Source organism: Podarcis vaucheri (assembly GCF_965113315.1).
Source record: "Podarcis vaucheri genome assembly, chromosome: 8".
NCBI lineage: Eukaryota > Metazoa > Chordata > Lepidosauria > Squamata > Lacertidae > Podarcis > Podarcis vaucheri.
This window is the reverse complement of record NC_138766.1, coordinates 53,210,613-53,233,966: the sequence shown is the minus strand read 5'-3', so window position 1 is coordinate 53,233,966 and position 23,354 is coordinate 53,210,613. Positions and strand designations below refer to the sequence as shown.

Sequence of the window (23,354 nt, the reverse complement as noted above, 5' to 3'; positions counted from 1 at the left end):
GAAAACATTGGTAACTTCTCACTTGATTTGCCCTAAGCTCAAACAACAAGGTAAGTTCATATCAATAACAGTTGGTAACTAAGGGGCGTCCTACAAAGTCCTACTTAGACAGACTGCAGTTGATGGATTTAACTAACATTGGCCCATTAATTTCAGTGGGTCTGCTCCAAGTAGGACTTGACTATAGCTCTTGACTGTTGAAAAACGATGACAATATCCTTTAGGGATACCACATGTTGTAGTCAATCAAGTCATACTCAAAGTAGACCCACTGAAAAATCAATGGAGTTAAGTTAGTTATGACTAACTTAAGTATTGATTTAAATGGGTCTACCCAAAGTATGACTTGGTTGAATACCACCCCATTTGTTAAAATACTCAAAACAACAAAACACTTTGAAATCTGTCCACTTGCTTTTTGACTCAACCCAGATTTTCAGCACTTAAGTAGGAGATACAGAGCCACAATCTTGCAGCATGTCACAGCATACATGTGAATGGTTATCCTGCTTCCCACTCCTCCACCCCCACCGAAAATAACTACATGGTGCCTTTATCACCTCAATTATCCATATGAATCCCTTTTAGGATGCACTAGAAATTAGATTATGTCCTCAACAATGCAACGTGAAAGGGTACATGAAAAGGTGGGGAAAGACAGTGAAGCAACAAATCAAAGTGCAACAGGACCGCGTCTTGCAATGGGAGTTATATGGGGGGGGGGGAGAGAAGGGCAGTGTTAGTGCCTAAAGCCAAAATCGGCTATAGTCAAAGCATCCCCCTGGAGCTATCTGTACATGACTAATCTTACCCTCTGCAGCCAGCATGAGATCTCGGGGGACCATATGAGATCTCCAGAGCCCACAAGAGAGTTTCCCAGAGCCAAATAAGCAAAGCAGAGAGATTAAAAGTTCTTTCCATGGCGGGAAAACCTGGTGCTCTCTGCCTTGCATGCATTTAATTTCTGCTATATCAGCTGGCCAGCCACCAATCACATAAAGCTGCGATCACACAGATTAAATGCGTGCAAGTTACAATCCTACTGTGGTCTCATGAAATAGGGGAGATGCTATGCCGCACATGTCACTCTGGAGGGTAGTGGCTTGTACACAGACACTACTGTTGTGATTAGCTTTCTAGATATCCTAACTGGGAAAGGTTTGTAGTTGCTGTTATGGCTGAAAGGGTTTCAAACATTCTTCACATTGGAGAGATTTATTATGACAACCTGTGAGCTCCCCCAATGCAAGTGACATAGATACCATCGATGGAATGCAAACAATTGTTTGTCTCCTTCCTCTTGCTCCAGCTTGTTCCACCCACAGTAACCAGTAATATCAGAAGTTTTTACCACCCTGCCCACTTTTTATCATATGCTGTTTGGCTATTCCCCCTCTAAGCAATGGCCAGCAGCAGCATGAAAGAAAACTCAAATATGTAGCCAGCCTCTCCCTTGTGAAATAAAACAGGCGTAAAATTATACAGATACGCATCTAAGAACTCCGTCTATCTAAAATATGGAAGGAAAACAGATGCACAGGCCTCAAGTGACCATGTTTCTGGAATCCCAATCTTCCTAAAATGCCAAGAGCTAGCAAACACTGTAGAAGTCTTCCACTAGATTAAGAAGATCCTAATGAAAGCAAGAAACAGAACAGGCCTCTTATGCACAGCACACTTTCCATAAATGAACTAGTTGTGTTCCTCCCTCAAGGAAGTCATGGGGTCAAATATAAGCAACGTCTTCAGCCCAAAGGTGAGCACTTGTGAGGGATATATAGCACTAATATGCAGCTTTTCAGCATTATACCTACCACATGGAATCCATGAGGAAGCATTTTTTAAGCAGTCTATATATGGTAGCCATGCAATTTAAATCAGCCCTGCTCCATTAAATCAACACTGGACATTAGGGCAAAGCATTTGAAATAAAACCTGGTTTGGTGGTTTTAAAAAGGGCAATTTTTGAAGTACTTTCAAAATAAATCAGAATTTACCACTGCCAAATGAAGTTCAATTAAAACGCATTAAAAACTAGCACTTTCATTAATCCAAAAATAAGACTTGAAAACTGAGAAGCAGTGGGAATTACAGGTATGGTTTGATTATTTTAAACACATTTAAATATTTGCAAGGCCTGTTGTTTGGTGGTTGATAACAGTGCTACAGTTGTTGCAATTTGTTTCTACTGCAAATAAGACCACCATCAGAAAGATAAACTGAGCTAAAAAATTGGCATCCCAATCCTAAATGTGCAATGCACAGCACTACACAAGTACATTTTTCATACAGATTCACACTGAGCTTCCTAACTGGATATAGGGAACATGGCATTTGGTATGTCATCATCATCAATGGGTACCGGAAGAAAACACTTGCAACAGAAACAGACATATAACCTCTCATCAGGCATTAAGTCATCAGTCTGGCACAGATTCCGTTTCATGTAACAGTGATAACTCATTATAATGTTCTAAACTCATAGTCTTCAAAAATAACTCATCATATTACACAACAAAGGGAACAGTCATAGCCAAACTATCAGAAAGTATCAAAGAAAACAAACCTAAATGTGTGTGAATTACACATATATCTCATTTTTTATATTATTTTATTTTTAAAGTTATCTAAGACAGTGGGCAATTCAGCTAGCAGCATGCAAGCAGCTCCACTAAACATTGCCACTGACTTCAGTTGAACACAGATTGTACTGAAAGTGCTACTTAGGCTTATGCAAGTAACCCAGTTATTGTACTTAATACCTCACAATCTACTTTTGAAGCTCCCCTCTTTCAAAAGCAGCTTACCAAAAGGGATGGGGCTGAGCCTGCTGCTCAAAAAACAAAACAAAAACGCTTCACCCCAAGTCAGCCATGAAGCTCAGTGGGTGAACTTGAGCCAGTCTCTCTTTCAGATAGCCCACCTCACAGAGTTGTTGTGAAGATGAAATGGAGAGAAGAACCATGTACACCACCTTGAGCTCCTTAAATAAGTCCAAATCCCAGAGCTCACAGATGTTTCAGTTTTTTGGTTCCTGGCCAATGTCTTTTCAAATATATTACCTGTTCTCAGCTCTCAGACTCAGAATTATGGGACGCGGGTGGTGCTGTGGTCTAAACCACTGAGACTATTGAACTTTCCGATCAGAATGTTGGCAGTTCGAATTCGCACAACAGGGTGAGCTCTGGTTGCTCTGTCCCAGCTTTTGCCAACCTAGCAGTTCAAAAGCATACCAGTGCAAGTAGATAAATAGGCACTGCTGCAGCGGAATGGTAAGCAACATTTCCATGAGCTCTGACACTCATCACAGTCATCCATGCGCCAGTAGCAGTTTGTCATGCTGGCCACATGACCCAGAAAGCTGTCTGTGAACAAACGCCGGCTCCCTCGGCCTGAAAAACGAGATGAGCACCGCACCCCATAGTCGCCTTTGACCGGACGTCCAGGCGTCCTTTACCTATCTTGAACACTTTCAAAAGACCATGAAAGCTTTCCCCGCTATTTCTACATTAAATATGAAAAGGGACAGTCTTTAACTTAGTTAACTTGATGCTACTATTATATTTTAATGTACCCAAGTGTTTGGGATAGATAGACAGATAGATAGATAGACAGACAGATAGATAGATACGCATGCACACACAGTAGAAAAATAAACAGTTTACCACCTATCCCTAAGCCTGTGAACAGCTTTAAGGGGTTACTTAATACTATTACTGTTATTTTTATTTTATTTATTTTTATTTTTCCATTCCCACCCCCCCTCAAAATCCACCGTACAAAGGTTTTTTTTTAAAAAAATGGAAGTTTTTCTCCATGAACATCCGTAACAGAGCAACCAACATCCAAGTTATTAATAGGCTGCAAACTACTTGCAGATATCAGCAACTTTGTAACACAACAAAGATGCCTGTAGGACAAGGATAGTGTCTGACACACACGAATTGAGATGACTCAGGCCCTGAGCCACACTGTATGCAACAACAGAAGTCACCAACCATTTAACTTTGGATGAAATTCCTTCCTGTCACTGGGTGACCTTGGACCAGTCACTACCTCTTGGTCTAACCTCCCTCACAGGCTTGTTGTGGATATTAAATGAGGAGGGAGAAACCATGTACACCACCTTGAGGTCCTTAGAGGAAAAGGTGGAATATTAGTGCAATTAAAAAATAAAAAATAGCAGCTACCAATTAAAATCTGTATCTAGCTACAGTGAGCTGGTTTAGCCATAACACTAGGAGGCTACTCTGGCAACCCACTAACTGCCACTCTGCCATACAACCTGCAAAGTAAATCCTATACCTGCTTCCCTGCCCCTCTTATTCTCTCCCTTTCCTGACCCTCAGATAATATCATCTTAGGGAAGACCAGAAATCAACCAAGCATCCTTCAAAGTTTAAGGCATGGTGATTCCACATAGTACAGGTGTGCCGGTGCAGCAACTTTCACTACATTTTCATATTTTCTACAATTTGCACTAATGCAATGCAATTAAAAGTATGACAACTATGAGAGCAGCCCCTTCCCACAGATTGCTCATAATGTGCTTTAAGCAGCAACCCACACACTTACTTACCCATAATTCTCTATGTGCTGTGTTAGTAAAAACTGTGATGATACTACTACATGGGCATAAGAGATGGGTATAAGAGATGACTACGGTTAGCAATTTTAAGCCAGTCATAATAATTAATTATAGCAATGATCTGTCATTATTACACACAATGCAATAAAGAGTCCTGCATCTTGAAAGCTGTGCAAAAATCGCCCCATAATAATAATAAAAAAGAAAATTATGGTGGTCAAGGTTGTTTCCCCTCTGCCATACCTTTAAAAAATCTTTTACCAGGAATGTTAAGAAACTATGAAAAGGGCTTTAAAAAAATGTACACATTTTTCTAAATTTGTTCTTACACATTTGACAAAAACTGAGTACCTGTGCTGTGGTGGCTGAATCACACCTACCTAGGCATTTCAGCATGTGCCTTATATTACTATTTCAAGATTCTTTATTTTGTGCATTGGGTACCACAGTATTTTCAACAAAATAAGCTGGCAAACAAATAAAGATGTTGGTTACTGGAATACCCTGTCAATTTTTTAAATTGCATTTAAGAAAATGTTCCTCTGATCACTAACCTTCTAATACCAAATTAACTCTGTTGAAATTTTGAGGGTAACAAGAACAAATTCTGCACATTCTCTCACCCTTCTCACATCTAAAACAGATCACTTACAAAAAAAGTTTCCATAAAGTACTTGCCGACTGAAAGTAGATATATAAGATTTCAGCTCTACATAGAGGCATTACTTGCATATTTTATGTAAAATCTAATATGAGTTTCAAATGTTGGTGTATGACACAGTTAAACTTTCACCAGCAAAATAAAAAAAATACTTTGTTTTCTAAGTAAAACCCATCACCAAAACTATTTTTTCCATACTCATCTTAAACAATAATTCTTTCTAGTAGTCAATCCTGTCTTTCTCCTCAAGCTAAAAAATATTCCTAGGACTATGACGTACCTCATGTACTAAACAGTGAAATAAAGTATGTAAAGTATGTAGGGAGTCTGTAATTATGATGGCAGTGATCTCTCATGCAACGTGAGTCAACTCCCAAAGCCATGTTTGATGACCCAGACAGGCCACTGCCCTGGAAATTCCCACAAAAGGACACACTACTAAAATGATATCTGGGAAGCAGACTGTATTTTGGATTACGCTACTACAATTTGGATACAAGAGCAGGAAACACATAGAAATTGCACTTAAGAACTGGGGCATCCACCATGGAAAGAGAACTTTGAAACATCAGTGACATCATGCCTGGCGTAAACAGACAACCTCTTTTCATTTCCCCCCTTCTCCAAAAATCTGAAATGTAAACAATGGCACAACATCATGAATATTGGCAAATATCTCTTTCCCTTTCCAGACCATGTGAGGAAATCATTCCACCTATTTAGTGCTAGGTTGCATATCTCAATGGACACATAGTTGATAGTTTCTTTTAGGTTCATAAAGGCCTGCCACTCCCTTCTCCTTACGAAAAGAAATCTATGCACCTCAAAGTGGACAGTTTGTGGATCAGTTAATGTGCAATATTATATTATTGTCTGGCATTAAGTTACTAAGCCTCAGGCTTACACACTCCCTTCTCCCCCTCTTGCATTCCATCTGGTTTGTTAACTTTCTGGTTTGCAGCACAACATAGTTTGCACTTGCCCTCCAAAACAGGATTGCAAACCAGCTTCAAATCATGATGAACCATCCTTGTTTGAACAGCAAATACAAACCAGTTTGCCAATTCAGATTCAACAGCACAGAATCAGTCTGCAATAGATCAGGAAGCTACTCTTTAAGGAGAGAATGAAAAGGGAGGTAGGAGTATAGAAACACAAGGCTTGCTCCCATAGTACCAAAACATGGCTGGCCATTATATATGAACTTACTGTACTTTGCCGACAATGGGACTGAATCCTTGGGCTCACCATGCATTACACGGAGTACAGTGTTAACCTTGGTTTAAGAACAGCTTAGTTTATAAACAACTTGTATTAAGAATTTGGCAAACCCGGTAGGTGTTTTGGTTTGTGAACTTTGCCTTGGAATAAGATTATGTTTTGCTTCCTGTTGAGTGTGTTCCATTTGTAAATTGAGTCCCCCACTGCTATGGGAAAGCACACCTTGGTTTAAGAACGCTTTGGTTTAAGAACGGACTTCCGGAACGGATTAAGTTCGTAAACCAATGTACCACTGTAATTGCATGCAATTAAAAAAGGAAAAAAGATAACACATACAAACTAAGCACATATGCAGGGACTCCTGTCAGTTATCTTGTAACAAGACATGAAGTCAAGAAAACTAAGCAAAGCAAAGTCTCCTGGTAGAAACTATACAGTGGTACCTTGGTTCTCAAACTTAATCCATTCCAGAAGTCTGTTCCAAAACCAAAGTGTTCCAAAATCAAGGCGCGCTTTCCCATAGAAAGTAATGCAAAACAGATTAATCCATTCCAGACTTTTAAAAACAACCCTAAAACAGCAATTTAACATGAATTTTACTATCTAATGAGACCATTGATCTATAAAATGAAAGCAATAATCAATGTACTGTACTATAAAATAAATAAGACAGTACAGTAGTACCTTGGTTTGCATACATTCTGGATTACAAACACATCAAACCTGGAAGCCACACAAACAAAAACACAAAAAATAGCAAAAAGAAAAGCACCAAATATAAGCTCCAAATATCACCTCAGAACACTGCAATCGGAAATGGAAGGCTTTGATTACAATGGGGGGGGGTGCAAATTAGCAGTGCAACAGTGAAAACAGAAGCTCAGGAGCATGTTCATCTTCTGAAGTAAAGTTCTCAAACTCCGGGTTTGCAGTGTTCGAGTTCCAAGTTGTTTGGAAACTAAGCTGTTCGAAAACCGAGGTACCACTGTATATTTATTGTACAATTTCTATACAACTCCCCAACACATTCATTATTATTATTATTATTACTCTCCATCAAAGATCAGGTAAAAAAACCCTCATAGCTGGTTCTCTTTCAAACGCTATTGTTCTATTCTACAAAATGTTGGTTAGTTGGCAGGGCTGAATAAAATTGCCCAGTCCCTGCATTTAACAGGCCAAACTCATCAATAAGATAACTAAGCAAAGAAACCTGAACCACTGATATCAAAGAAACAACATTTCTATTACAAAAATAAATGAATATGATCAGTTCTCTTCCTACCAGGGAATAGTTTTCATATATGGCAAAAAGGTTGTAACAGAAAATATGGTCTCTCAAAACTCTCAGCACCTCCACTAAGAATAACTCAACGAGCCAGCAAAGTGAATTCAAAAAGCTTGCATAATATGATTAGTAGCTTCTGAGGGGGGAAACTATAAAATTATGGAAGGATATGCACAACCCATGAATGCATACAGGACAGACGGTTAATGAGGAACTTCCAAAGAGACAGGTGAATCTCATTTCATAAGAAATGCTGAGAATTCAGAATTGTGATTGTAAGAATACTAGTACCAAGAAGGGGACAGACCAGTTTTCTTCAACTCTTATATCTTGCAGAACAATTGGGTGAAATACAGGATGGATATATACAGTATAAGTAAATACCTCACTAAATTATATTGAAACTATGCTTGCTTACAGTATTAACTTTTTAGGTGCACTGTAAATACTTTTCTTGTTCTTGAAACCTTGATCCCCCACCTGCTTATTAATTCTAAAATGTTCTCACAGCTTAATAAAAAATTGAAAAAGGTCAGACCCTATGAATCCAACGTCCTGTTTTATTATATCTCAGTGGATCAAGAGGCAAACACCCTAAACACTCTCAGATCTCTAGGTCAGTTAAACCTGCTTATGCTGCTTAAATGCAAAAACAGGGCACATGGTGCATCAAGCATGTAAGTACTCTTCTCTAACTAATTCCCAAATAAAAGCAAGCAAGAAACAAAAATATGGTTCTTGTCTCCCCCTACTGGAAGTTCAGTAGTACTTTGGAATAGAACCAAAAGCTGTTAGGTGCCAGAATGTCAGCAAAATGGCTTCAGCCTATCTATACCCTGAATTCTTAAGCATCTATAGGTCTGTTCACCTGGAGTGCATCTATGCATTACAGTCAACACTACAACCAACATTTAAAAGAAAAATTCTACTAGGTTCTGTGAAGGTAAAACAAAACTTTTTCAAATGTGCAGAGCAAAAATGGAACCAAAAAACACTGAGGTTGGGTTTAAAAAGCAGAAACAAATTATTCAAATAAGCACTTAGTTCGGAATCTTAACCACACATACCTGCGAGTAACCTCACTGAATTCAATAGGACTTCTAAATAAATAAGTTTAGGATTGCGCTATAGATAACAAAACCCTCACACCCTCCAAAGGTACAGTACAGTAAACAAATAAGCAGTGGCTCTGCTGAAATGAAGCAAATCTTTTCCACAGGCATCAGGTATGTGTACCAAAAGTTTTTTAAAAAGAAAGTTTTGCTGTCATTGATTTCAATGGGTCTGCTCTGAGTAAGACAGAGGTTGGATATTGCACCGAACTCTTTTATCCCAAACTCACCAAGTATTCCAAAATAAACCCTTTTCAAGAAAGGTTTATGTAAAGTGTGCTACTATCTACCTGAAACACTTCTTATCAAGATTACTTTGGCAATCTCCAAACCATTTTGGCAACTGACATTTGAGGAAACAAAATTTTAAAGTAGACCAGTCCTCCGATTCCTGAAATATTTGCAATCAAGAAAAGTCTTACCTTTGAAGGTTCGTGTTCCTTTTCTTCATCAGACATAATATTGCTGTCTGTACAAGAATCAGTGTCTGATATGTCCAAAGAAGTACCATCAGTTTTTGATTCACTGCGCTGGTCAACATTATCTTCACAATCACTATCATTGTCCCAATCAATGGTGTGTGATTCACCTTAAGGGGAAATAAAAAACAGAAATACTAGAATGGACTTTTAAAAATGCTAACATCCTCACAAATATCTTTCACATATGCCTGACTCTATATGCAATACATACACTTACAAATTTAACTGTTTATTGTGAAAACTGGTGGCAGACAAGACTAGCCCTTATATCCCAGAAAAGTAGGTAATTTCAGAGTGGGAACATAATCCATACAGAGCTAGCTTTTTTTTGCAACCTCTTATTTCCACACCAGCAAAGCCTCACCTAGTAAATGTCTGTATCAGAAATAAGACTAGGGAAAGCTGTGGTGGGAAGAGAGCATTGAGGTTGCAATCACGTGTAGAACACTTACTTATCTGAAGAACTATATAAAAGTATGTTTATTAGTTATAAGTCTTCCCCAGTACTAAGCCAAAGTAACTGGATTAATCTAAAAAAGTAACTGATACATCTTAAGTGATAATACATAATGAAAGCCTTTTTATATTTCTGCAGAATGTATTTCTAGTCAAGCCTGCTCAAACAGTTGCTTTAAATGACCAAAGAGTCACCATCTTCAACAGAAAAGCACATTCAAAAAACCATTGAGAAAATCAGTAGCACTTCTGAAAAGCTCCAACTTAACAACATAAAATGAAGGGTTTTTTAAGCAGTAGTATAAGAAAGAGTAGACATGTCCTCAGAGATTAAAATGAACAGTGGAAAGTAACAATGTCATTCTGTAATGCATTAGAGAATAACATGCAAGTGATAAGACCATAGAACACAGATCTAGTATGTTTTTAACCATCTCCTCCAGATTTGTTCAGTGTTTACAGAAGCAGCAGGCAACATGTTTGACATTGAAAGTGCATGTTGTCAGATAAACAACAGTCAATAATCAGGAAAACAATCATTTCTTCTATTTTACTAAGAACAGTAGGAAAGTACAAAATGTTATTATTATCAGCTGTGCCTGACCTACTTACATTAGTGCAACATTTACTGAACTAATAAACAAATGCTGGGATTGCTTACTAAGGAAAGATGGCCATCTAGTGTTTCTCACAATAGCAGCAACAAAATAAATAGCATGGAGAAGTTACTATACAGAAAATAAAGGCCTCTTCACACATTATTTCAAAAGAATACAGTAAAAGAAAAAATGTATTTTGTGTACCTAAACACTTAAAAACAGGGGCTGCCACCTTTTGGGGCCTGTGGACTCATTTACAAACTATTATGGGCATCAGACAGAAACCACAATCAAGAACGCTTCTTTCAAGCCTAATTTCAGCAGTGTGAGGGATCCTGTGGGTACCAGGGGAGGTCTCTGCAGGCAAAGGCGAATCTGCAGGAGCTGCACTGGCAACGCCTGATGTAAACTATGAATGTGAAAAAGATATATTTGAAAACTTATGTATCAGAAAGGTGACCTCATGAGAGACCAGGGATACGATACAACTTCCTGCTGTTTGTTTATATATATACACAGGTCCCACTTATCCAATCACAAGGAATTAGTACCCAAACCTCACCATACACCCCACAGGTTTTGGTATCAAAACAGCTGGACTTGCGTGCAGTACAGTAAACAAATAAGCAGCTTTAAGCAAGCCTTCCTTTTTGTGTTTTGCTGGTCTGTGGCAACTGTTTCCCCAGAAATCATGGTGGGAGTGGGGGGAGAGATCTTGTTTAAGGTTGCTTATTTCTTTACAGTACGTGGGGTGGGGGGGAGACTCAGTTCAGACACAATAGGGAACCAGAGTTTCCCACTCTTTGAAAAGCATGCATATGCTAGAATGCTCACCCCTCCACCTGTTCCCCATGCAAGGAAGAGGAGAACAAAAGCTTTCAGTCTTAAAATAACTACTATTTCTTGTGGCATCCCCAAATCACGGAACTGTGGTTTGTTTAACTACAGTAAGCAAGAATAAGCCAGAATCAAACCATGGTTTCAGACCTTCCCCCCCCCCTCAGTAACATTAGCTTTATCCAGGGATGGCGGACTTGATCATCACATATACAAAGCTCTTGGTCCTTTACTGCTTACTTCCTTTATAAATGCTCACAATGGAGGCCATGCACAAGCCAGATCTGACCATGTTAGAGAATGAAGGTAGTGGCTACATAGGTAGGTCCTTTTCAGCATGCCCCACTCTGACTCATATGATTCAAGATCTTCCTGCCTCCTTCTCCGGCCTGCTGCCCCCATACCCTGCACCAAGGCATCACCTTTTACTCCCCACTCTAGCCCACATGATTCAAGGCCAACTATCTGCCTCCACCCTTCTACAACTCTCCCCAGTCTCACTTCTCACTACCCACTCTGGCCCACAAGAGGCCAGCCTGTCTTACTACCTTTCACAGTGGCCCTTACCAAAGTCACACTTCTTGATTCTTGCTCCTAGCTCCTGCCCACATTCCCTGCCCTCAATCGCCATTTGACTGGAAATCTGCCTGTATGCCTCCTTGCTCCCGCTACCCACAATTCAGGTTGTTTTCCTGCCCCTTCCCCCACAGCCCCTGCCTACACCGGCCCACATCATTTGATGCCTGCTTCCCGCCTGCCGCCAGGCTTCCACCATGGTTCCTACCTCTCAATTCCACTCACCACTCCTGCCCCCATTTCTTTCTCACGCAAACACAGAATACAGTAATACATAGTATAGCAGTGAAAACTTGGATTCTAGGGAATGATAAAGGTACTGTGTATTACTGGTAAACCAATTTTCACAATTCCACAGATAAAGGTTTCTGGACCTTCATTTAATGTATACAAAACATATACAAAGAGCCTCACCTTCATTACATCCATCCCTGGAGATCAAGCCATGTTTTCTGTACTTCTCCACTTTCAGACTAGGAAACCTTGAAGTCAAAGTCTTATCGTCATCATCTGAGAAGTCGCTTCCACTGGAGCTCCATACTATATCAGTTAACTCACTTAGTCTCTCACTCTGAGAGATTTCTGCAGAGCAGAATAAGCAACTATTTAGCACATTTCATATTCATCCTGTCCTCTACTGTAACACTACAATGTACACATCACAATATTTATAATTAACCCGTGAGGTTATATTTTTAAAACTGATATGAAATAAACTAACTTGAACAATGGATTAGGCTTATAGCGATTTAAGACAAGGATGGACTAATTTTTAAAGCTCTGACTCAAGAGGTTGAAGGGCGTCAATGGTTCCCTGACAGCTCTTGGGGATCTTCCTGTCACAGAAGCTCCAGAAAGTGTTGAAGGCCTGCTTGGCCTGTGGAATAGGGAAATGAACCAGGCAGCTGACATAATCACTGCTGAGCACCCTCTCCCATTTAACAAAGCTAAACAAACTCCCTGGTTTTCTGGGGAGCTCAGGGTGGGACAATGGTTAGAGAGATATTGGCAGTAAACACAGAACATAACTGACCAAACACAGACTACAACTCAGATGAAGACTTTTTGCAAGGCAGTGAGTGAAGCAAAGGAATCACACTTCACCACCCACACTGCATATTTACAGTGTTGTCCAACTGAACTTTATGGTGTGGTTAATGGTCTGCTGCATCCTGGCCCACGAGATAGCATTGGGGAATACTTGACAGTACATTGTACATTTTAAGACACAGTGCAGATAAAACAATGACCTGGATGCCATAACTACATAGATCCATTTGATGTACTGTTGGATCTTACCTGTTCAGTTATCATGAATATTTATCTATGGTGGTGGGCAACCCTTGGTGATATGAGACATGTGCTCAACCCTTGACCCTTGTTAGCTTATAGCTCCTGTCACAATGCTAAATTACTCCTCCCAAATTAACTGTGCATGCCACAAATGTTAGGTTTTTAGTTTTATCAGTTTATGAACTCATTTTATAAGGCTGGGCTCAAACTGGATTACAAACAGAAGAAGCAGTCATGCAAATCTACCCTAGATCAAGATAGAAGTTGTAACCTGAGAAAAAAGCTTGCAGGTAATACAAACAAAACCTCTTATGCTGCTAATGTGAAATAATACAGTAGATGTTGTACCTTCAATTGAGCTGAGCAATGATGCAAAGCATGTTTTAACTCTAGATGTTTTTTCTGACAATTCTTTAGTCTGTTTAAAAAGAAAAGGAATGAAAACAAAATGAATACTAATTAATATGAAAACCATTCTTGGACATATTAATACATCATTAAAAATATATATAATTTTCATTATTACAATTTCTAAAATCACATTCACATTCAAATATGCATTTCCACCATTAATATCTTTCTTTATAATAAAACATGCAATGACTTCCCTTCTTCCCCTTCCCTTGTTTCTTTGATTTTCCCACCATTCCTGCACGTTCTTATATATTCATTGAATGCATCATATTTATTAATTAAATCACCTATACTATGAATCTTCCAACACAAAGGTCCCCAGAGATGCTTACAATTGAAATAAATATATATATACAATAAAACACATCAAGAGCTTTAATTGAAGAAATGTTACTAAAATGAATCAAACCCAAAAAAACACAACTGATGTTGGCAGAATCAGAGACGGCAGACAATATCACAAAAGTGCATTCAAACAGATGATCTTCTCTCTCCACCTAAACACACCAAGAGGAGAGCCAAACCTCTACAGATAGAAAATTCCATAACTTCCACGTCAGCAGGGAGGGCATTTTACACCTTGCTCCAAACAGGGGTATTAGAGACTGGGCAGCAATTATCAAATACTTCAGGATCCAGGAAGAGTTTCCTTGGGGGTTGTCATGCCACCATTCCCTTCAAGTTGGTGGGGAAATCTTCTCACACAAGGATGCATTAACTGTCCCCTAGATCTCCCTCTAGTCATCCCCAATTTGCCAGTTATGAATTGTCAATCATCACCATATGGATATTTTTGTAATTAATTTGTTGGAAAAGCAGATGATTAAACAACTATAAATTATTTAATAGAAAATGAGCCCTAATAAAATTTAATGTGTCTTCACTAGCATGAAGTTCTAAACTCAGTAAAATAGCATCATTTTACCTCCAGTGAAGAAGCTGCCTGAAATCCGTCACCGCAACGAAGCCATGCATTTGAAACTGAAGCAGCATCTACCGCTGCCCCAGAATTTCTCTTCCCTTCATCTATAGGCTTCTCATCTGGAAAAGAGGCAAGTTCTGAGCACCATGTTCGTTTCCTCTGCAAAGAAAAATATTTTTATTTAGGAAAATATATAGACCACCAAGCACTGACAAGTATCATAGTGTTGTGCAACAATTAAAATAAATAAATAAGGCAGGTTTTTAAAAATCTGATACTGCCTGTAAGTTAACACATCCTACTGGGGAAGCTTATAGAAACAGAAGAACTAACGAAATGTGTATAATGTCAGAGCCTTCAATGGGCAGTATGTCACAAAGCAGCTGTCACTGCACTGAAGGACCTAATTCCGAGCCACCATAAAACAAATCTCTGCTACATTGGGAATCACAAGGAGGGCTCCTGGAGATGACAGCAGTATAGCTATATGGGGCCCTAAATTATTTAGGGCTTCATACACTAACAATAAAACCTTAAATTTGCCCTGGTTGCATACTGGCAGCCAGTACATTCATAACTGCTACATATCTCTACAGTCAGACACAACAAAAGTTCAGAGACTCCTATCACTCACAGCTGCCATCAACATGTTATCAAACATCCTACTCAGAAGTAAAAGGTAAAGGACCCTTGACAGTTAAGTCCAGTCATGAACGACTCTGGGGTTCCGGTGCTCATCTCGCTTTACTGGCCAAGGGAGCTGGCGTTTGTTCGCAGAGTTTTTCCGGGTCACGTGGCCAGCATGACTAAGTTGCTTCTGGCGAAACCAGAGCAGTGCACGGAAACACCATTTACCTTCCTGCCACAGCGGTACCTATTTCTCTACTTGCACTTTGACATGCTTTTGAATTGCTACGTGGGAAGGAGCTGGGACCGAGCAACGGGAGCTCATCCCGTTGCGGGGATTCGAACCGCCGACCTTCCAATCGGCAAGCCCTAGGGTCAGTGGTTTAGACCACAGCGCCACCCGCTTATTAAATGCAATATACTTTTATTTTTTATTTATTTGCCATGTGTAAATCCTGCTTTTCCTCCAGGGAGCTCTAAGCAGCATACATGGTTATCCTCCCCATTTTATTTTCACAACAACCATGTGAGGTAAATTAGGGTGAGATAGGAACACTGCCTATTCCTAGTCCCCTCTCCATACACATTTTAATGCAGGTGAATCAAAGGAAGACACCTAATGCCCTTGCCAACTCCCAAAACAATGAGAGAGAATATGGTATGGCAAATATCCTACTATTTTAATCACATCCAACTTCTCAAAAGATTCCATTAATGGTGTCTCTTAAAAAATTACATATCATTTATTTTACATATCATTTATTTGAGTTAAACTGGGAGGAGAGAATTGTTTTCCTCAGCCCCATGAACTATCTTTTATTTCAGCTATTAAGGTCAATCCTTTCAGTGTAATTTGTCCCATTGTTATTTTTTACATTTTGTGTTAACCCCTTTGAGTTCTTCTATTGAAAGAGAAAGGTGACATTTAAATGAACAGTGCAGCCTCTGCATGCTTTCTCTCCATAGGCAGTCCCCCATTAGAACATATTTGTCCCCTAAAGTTCTCCACAAGTCTTTGTGAACTTTTACACAGAATGTCTGCCAGATATTTGCCATACTATGACATTTCAGTTCAGCATTTGACATGCAATGTTCTTTAGCATTTGACATCTTTCCAAATCAAACCCATCATGAGATTCCAGTAATCCCATTGCATTGCAAATAATAAAATTCAAATTCAAAATATTTTCAGCTCTGCTCTCTACAGATAAATTAGGTTTGAAACACACACATTCATAATTCCTACCACAGAGTTTAAACCTTTATTTCCCAACCCGTGAACAAAGGCACATCAGTGTGTGTGTGTGTGTGTGTGTGTGTGGTGTTTATGTACCGGTTTCTTCCCCATGGCCATATGCATTTAATCTTTATTGATTTTTTAAAATATACATCACACTTATCATTCTCAATCAAATACACTTAACTTCCCAGTAGCCGTTGTTTAGAATTAAACCTAGCAACTATTTCCCTTAAAAAAGGCGCCAGTACACGCTCCCTGACACACCTTCTCACTATTGTACACGTAAAACGCATAAAGTTTCCACTCCCGCTCAAAACCTGTGATATTCCCTCGGGAGCATAATTTGACCAGGCACTCGACCTAGAACAGCAAATATATGTGCCTCTGGGCGCGTGCAGAGCGCCCTTCCCTCTTACACTCCACACAACGCTGGCCAGCTTCCAAATATTCAGAGTTATCGAGAAGAAAGCCCAGGATCCAGCTTTCAGGCACTCCCTTATTCCGCAGCCAATACAGACCCTCGCAATTCCCACTCCTCGGATGCTGCCCGCCGCCGCCGCCGCCCGCCCCGTCCTCCGTTGCCCTGATACCTTCCTCACGAGCATCTCCGCCACTTAGGACCAGCCTTCCCTGTGCCACGTGACGTGAGCGAGGGCACCGTGGCTTGTGGAGGAGGAGGAGGAGAGCAGAGAGGCCCGAGCCAATTCCACTCACGGGCCAAGAAGAAAACTTCTTCCAGCAACAGAGGGGGAAGACCACGCCCCCTCCCTTCCAGCTTGGCGCCGTTTCATCGGCGGAGCCACTGATTGGGTGGGACGTGGCGAAAGGTGCGTGACGCGCGACGCAATAGAGGGCTGCCGGCGCCTCTTTCTGACGTTTCTCGCTCTCGCCGCACGGGGGCTCCCGAGCATCAAGGCGCTGCCCCCCGTTCGCAACGGCTTTTTACCCTCGCTGCGCATGCGCCCTGTATGTTCTCCGCATCAGCTGCAGTGTGCGCGCGGGCTTCCCCGTTGAGATAACGGGACGCAATTACATCGCCTCAGAGCCCCCAGTAAAATTTTCCCAGTCGGTTGCAGTTATATACGGGTTCTCTCTTTTTCTTACAGGAAACCGTATGGTACCTGCTTTAGGAGATATTTGCGTGAGAAAGATTATAAGGGCTTATTTATTGATGCTAAATCAGTGTTTATGCACTTAGCCACCTTCAGTTTTTGACTCCAGTCCCAGAGTGCACATGACGCTGGCCACAATCCATCCATATTCTGAAATTTCTTGAGTAATAATGCTGTTTGGTGCTTTCCCCCTCAAACAGCCTTCCCATTTGGTTTGAAAACACGGTTGAGGTGAGGTGTGTACATTTGAGGCAACAGATGCACATGTGCAGATGACGTGTGGTGCAAGTAAACAAAATACACATGAGCAGTGGCGTAGTGTGGGGGGTGCAGGGGGTGCCGGCCGCACCGGGCGCAACATCTGGGGGTTAGGGGGCGCAAATCCACGGGTTAGGGGCGCAAATCCATGGGTTAGGGGGCGCAAATTACTTGCCTTGCCCCGGATGCTGACAACCCACGCTACGCCACTGCACATGAGGTGAAGACATCCCCACCCTCCTCAATGGTGGCTATATCAACATAAATTAAAAAAAAAAAAACCAACTGCAAATGCCACAGGATCCAGCAGCCTCACCTTGTATGGAGCCACTAATGTATATATAGTCTTAAGACTGTGCGAGGAAAGTTGAATTTGCTACTGAGCCATGAAACTCGCTAGGTAACCAGGCCCAGGGCTGGCCAAGACATTTGGTGGAGTGAGACGGCGGAAACCCCTAAGGCAGCAGCCCTGTGGGTGCCCTGCTGCCTTTGCCCGTGGCACAGAAGCAGTGCCAGCGCTGATTTCCAGCAAGATCTCACCTGAAATTGGTGCGGATGCCAGCACCAATATTCTGCCAGTGATGGAGGCAATAGCAAGGGCAGCACAGGCAGAAGCAGCAGCATTCTAAGGAAAAGTGGGACATTCTGATATATAATCAGAAACCTCTAAATCAGGGATGTCCCTGGAAAATAGGGACAATTGAAGGGTTTGAAATAGTAAACATAATCATTTTAATGCTTCATGCTGTTTCTTTGAGTTTTTCAACCATTTAAAATACACATATGTGGCTTGAAAATCACAGCACATATAAGAAATGGAAGAAAGGGGAAATCACAAGGGAGGAGTATACAAGAGTAGCCAACAGTTGCAGGGAGAAGGTCAGGTGGGTCAAAGCTCAGGTTGAGCTCAGGCTTACAAAAGAGGAATGCGTTCCCTTGAGACTTGGTCAGGGATTAATGTGGCTTTTCGACCAAAAAATGTTAGCCACTCCTAGCATAAATGGTTTAGGAACTAGTTCTCTGAAGATCCCTCCCCCTTGTCCTTTTTCAATTATCATTTAAGACATGCATTATCTATAGGCTTTATCCTAAGCATTACTGAATAAAGGCAAATTCAAGTTAAATCACTTGATGTGACTTGCTCCCAAGTAATGTGTTTCAGACTGGAGTGCTGTGAATATAGTTTCCACTGAAATCAATGGACTCTAATTCCAAATAAATATGTTTTGAATTGAATGATCTCAGTAATATTTTCAGTGACACTGTGTAAAAAGATTTATCACTCCGCAGGGGGGAGTATGTGGACTTCACAGCATGCATCAAGTGAATTAATAACTGAATGGATTCAGTCTAAATTCTCTTTAGAATACTTCTTTATATAGTATATATACGGTGGGTATGAGAATAAATTGTTTCATAAAGGATGGTGACTGAAAGGGTCTGCTATTATGTCACAGGTTTTTAAAAGCAAAAATTACAAAAAGTAATTTTAATTCATGTATGGGTTTCACAACAATTTCTGATTGCTGCACAAATAAAATATGCATTCATTTGTGCACAGTGTGATATGCCAGGAAGAATTGCACTGCTGGTAATATAGTTCAGTAATTATTATAGTATTTGAGTAAAAGCTACCAGAACATCAGGAGACTCATTACAATGCTGACAGTTTCAAACATCAAAAAGGTATTACAGAGTGCTACAAATCAAATGAAGTTAAATTACATTCTCTTTTATAGCGTCTGACTCTTATATAAGGCAGTGGGCTTTTTATTGTTAATAAAAAGTGCAGAAATATTTCTCCAGTACTACTAGTATATGAAATTTCCTATTTAGTTCCCGGCCAAATACATTTCCTCTAACTATTTTTTGAAGCTTTTCCAAAATAAATAAGACACAATTCTAATTTAAAAAGTCACATACTTGGTGAGAGTGTGGTGCTGATAACACCAAAGTTGCAGGCTTGATCCTCATAAGGGACAGCTGCATATTCCTGCATTACAGGGGGTCTGTCTCCCACCAGTTGGGACTAGATGATCCTCAGTGTTTCTTCTAACTCTACAGTATGATTCTGTGATTCTAAGATGCTTGCCTCTTGGCTTATGTCATATCCCCATAAAAGAAAAAGAACTGTATTATAAAATTTAGCAAGATGACCCAAAATGCTAAATACATAGTGGACAAAGAAATGCTGACTTTTTCATTATCTCAGGTGCAGAGAGAGAAAAAGCAGAGAACCCGAGAGCAAGAGCGCTCTGTACACCTGCAATTCCCAACAACTTCCATTTAGAGACATACTGCCTCTGACAGGGAAGATGGAACAGAGACATCATGGCTGGTAGGTGGCCACTGATAGCCTTATCCTTCATGAATTTGACTCTTTTAAAGCTATGAACGTTGGAGGCCATCACTACCTTATGTGGGAGTGGATTCCATTGTTTAATACTGCACTTTGTGAAGTACTTCCCTTTGTCTGTCCTGAATTTTCAAACATTCAGCTTTATTGAATGTCCAGAAGTTCTATTGTTATGAGAAAGGGAGAATAGGTTTTCTCTACCTGCTTTCTTCACACCATGCAGAAGTTTGTAAACTTTTCTCATATCACCTCTTACCTTTTTCTAAGCTAAAAAGTCCCAAATGTTGCAACCTTTCCTCTATGATTCTATGCTTGTCATAGAATTGTAGAGTTAGAAGGGACCCTGGGGATCATCTAGTCCAACCCCCTGCAATGCAGGAATATGTCCCATATGGGGGATCGAACCTGCAACCTTTGCACTACGAGCCCCACAAGCAAGCTATGTCCAGGGGAGTAATGCATTGGCAACAATATGCAGGGATTTCTTCAGCTGGAACGAACCAGAACTCAGTTCCAGCACCTGTCAGGTGTGTGTCATTGCCATTCTAAGAGAATGAGGGAGGTGTTCATGGTGAGTTCCAATTCCTCTTTCTAGAAAAATAGCACTTAAATATGTAGTTAATAAAATAATTGCTTGAATTCTCATTGTGTTGATGAAAGTGCGAGAGGCATAAATGCAGTCTTTGCATTTTGTTTCGTGGTATGACCTGAGACACCTAGCCCACACAGAAGAAACTTTTAGATTAGTGCCAGGGAAATTAAGTGTCAATTCTTCTTTATTGTTAATTAAAGTTGCATGCTGGATTCCTGTTCTATCCGATAATGACATTAGCATTGCTTATCCTACCTAAGAGCCTTTAATAAAAGGGTGACATATCCTCTTTCCTCTTTGTTATGTTTTATAAGAACTTAATAGGAATGCTTTCCCTACTATAATATCACTCTGCTGTGCTCACTTTTAATTGTCTGATTAAACTTTAGCTATATTGCTTGGATATAATTAAACACCTTAACAGTACATTTGTAGTATTATCAACTAAAACAGTTTTATAAATATATTGAAGAATTGTAGTTTGCAGAGGATGGAATATGAGTGATAAGGAGATGAGTCCCCTTAATCCCTTCCTCAAATTTCCTGTACCACTTTTAGGATCTGCTTTTCAAGTGGTATTGGTGGTATTTTCTCCCTCCCCATTTCTAAAAAATTAAAAATCCTCCCCCCTCAAGTGTTAATAGGAGTTAAACATGCTTTTTTGTATTGCTTGTGGGTTGGACCTTTGCTAAATAAATAATTCTTTTATTAATTCATTGAGAGAACCCTACAAATACTTCAATACCCATTTTTCTGCTGGGGAGGCCCTGTTCTACATTTGCAACATTATCTGCAGTCTGAAAAGTTCCTCCTACCAACTCCTTGCTACTTCTTTTAAGCCCAATGCCTCCCTTCCTTTTATTGACCAAGTTTGCATGTCAGTGTAAACCATATTTAATGGTCTACTGCAATGACCTGCTTAGCAAAAACAGAAGCAACAAACCAGTAACCCTGACTTAGTGTTGCAGCTGGACCCAATATCATGGTTCGTTTTCCTCCACTGGGAAAATAATGTTGATGGAGAATCCAGGAGGTTGAAACAGAATTTATTCCAAGCCCAATGCACTTTGAAACAAATTGTTACTCGAGGACATGTTTTAGCAGCAATTTCTATCTAATACATGGGATGTCACATGATAGTGACTCCATTATATAGGAATCACATGGAATAAGCTCCTCGAGCTCCCCACCCCCAACATTCTGCCAGTAGTGTTTTCCTGGTTTGGCGATTGGTTTTATTGTTCCACTCCAAACAAGCCATGGTTGCTAACTTATCCCTGGCTCAAATGTAATGCTAAGCCAGGGATAATGGCTTGTCACTTCCACTAGCGGAGAAGTGAAGCGAGAGCCATTTGCACATTCACAGTAAACTATGTACTATGCCATTATGAGATTATCTTAAAACATTGTTATAAATTGTCTTGGCAGAAACTGTGCTGTTTGTGTGATTTTTGTGCTGCACCCATCCAATGGTTTAATATATGGCACAGCTACTTGGATGCGATTTGGTGATTGGGAAAGAACATAGCTGAACTATACTGATAAGGCGAGTACAGGTGCTTGAGAAAGATTCATGCTGCTTGGCCAAGAAATGGCGCAGTGCATGAGAGGTGCTGCCACTATGCTGCCTGAGCATGAAATGCACCTTTCCTTTATTGCTTGTCATTAAAAGATGTGGCAGCTAATTTAACAAGAAAAGTAACAACCCTTCTTGTACTTGCTAAGCCATGGAGGAGGCTTTATTTCACACTCCTCATGCTAAGAAGATTTGTGGAAGATTGGTTAAAGCTTTAAAATCCCCAGAAGCGAATCTTCCTCTTTTCATTTGCATTCAACCAAAAACAACCTTTAGGCACACTCTGCTATCATGTAAGGGTTGCAACATGGATTCAGTGGTTCACATGCAAGAGAGCTGTGAATAATTTTTCAAAGCAGGAAAATGTAACTTTTCTTCCTTCAGTACTCTAGGGAGATTAGATGTGTTTCTAAGGGAGGCTGTTCCGGTCTACCTTTTGACACAATGGTTATTGCCATTCAAGAGGAAAATCTTATTCCTGGGATGTAATTTATCTGAGAAAATACATACATATATAATATTTCTAATGCTATCAGTAGAAAAATAAATGTGTTTTGCACCATTTCTCCTGTTCTGGTGTAACCCAATGTAATATCCTCCATTTTCATTTTTGCAAAATTCAAGATTGGCCCTATAGTCTACCTTCATATCTACTATCTTTAGGTGCCAGGCAAAAATATTTCTCTTCAACCAGGTGGTTAGCTGATTAACATTCTATGGCTTTTTGAATGTATTTGTGGGGAGGAGGGGTTTGTTGGTTAGTTTTTGTTTTATTATATATTTTGTATTCTCATTTTGTATTTTTCTGTTGCGAACCACCCTGTGACCTTTAGATGAAGATAAAACTTGATACAAATTTAAAATGAATTGAATCAACAACAAAAACTTCAACACCTTTCTTAGAGCTGATTTGCATGGTTCGTAGGCCAGACCACAATGAGCTGAATTTTTGGCTTGTATTAATTTCCTCATGTAAGGACAGGTGGTTAGGACACATGGTGAAAGCACCATGTAACCATTTTATCAAACAGTCAGCAGCAAAACAGATTCAGTCAATTTGCATCATGGTAAATTAGTGGCCCTTTGGCCATTGGGATCATGTACCATATTGTTTGAAAATTGAAAGCGGAAAGGAAAAAACAAG

At 40.0% G+C, this 23,354-nt stretch overlaps 1 protein-coding gene and 1 long non-coding RNA gene across 9 annotated transcripts in view; one reads left to right on the top strand and one right to left on the bottom strand.

The window, feature by feature from the left end:
- Positions 1 to 17,053, bottom strand: part of SPIDR (scaffold protein involved in DNA repair) — a 169,713-nt gene extending 152,660 nt beyond the window's left edge. For 2 of the 6 annotated variants that reach the window (XM_082236087.1, XM_082236090.1), the window contains exons 1-5: positions 16,835 to 17,011; positions 14,453 to 14,608; positions 13,462 to 13,531; positions 12,235 to 12,402; positions 9,293 to 9,459 (exon numbers count right to left, since the gene is read on the bottom strand). In XM_082236087.1, coding sequence (XP_082092213.1) covers positions 9,293 to 9,459; positions 12,235 to 12,402; positions 13,462 to 13,531; positions 14,453 to 14,608; positions 16,835 to 16,921 — 648 coding nt within the window. In that variant the 5' untranslated portion in view covers positions 16,922 to 17,011. Of the gene's footprint in view, positions 1 to 9,292; positions 9,461 to 12,234; positions 12,403 to 13,461; positions 13,532 to 14,452; positions 14,609 to 16,834 lie in introns of all 6 variants that reach the window. The other 4 variants (XR_014222982.1, XM_082236089.1, XM_082236086.1 and 1 more) reach the window with 4 other exon arrangements.
- An 851-nt stretch (positions 17,054 to 17,904) lies between these two features.
- The window catches only part of LOC309539080, a 204,004-nt gene continuing 198,554 nt past the window's right edge, over positions 17,905 to 23,354 (top strand). For 2 of the 3 annotated variants that reach the window (XR_014222672.1, XR_014222674.1), the window contains exon 1: positions 20,196 to 22,180. This is a non-coding gene — a long non-coding RNA (uncharacterized lncRNA). Of the gene's footprint in view, positions 18,236 to 20,195; positions 22,181 to 23,354 lie in introns of those variants that run through there. The other variant, XR_014222673.1, reaches the window with a different exon arrangement.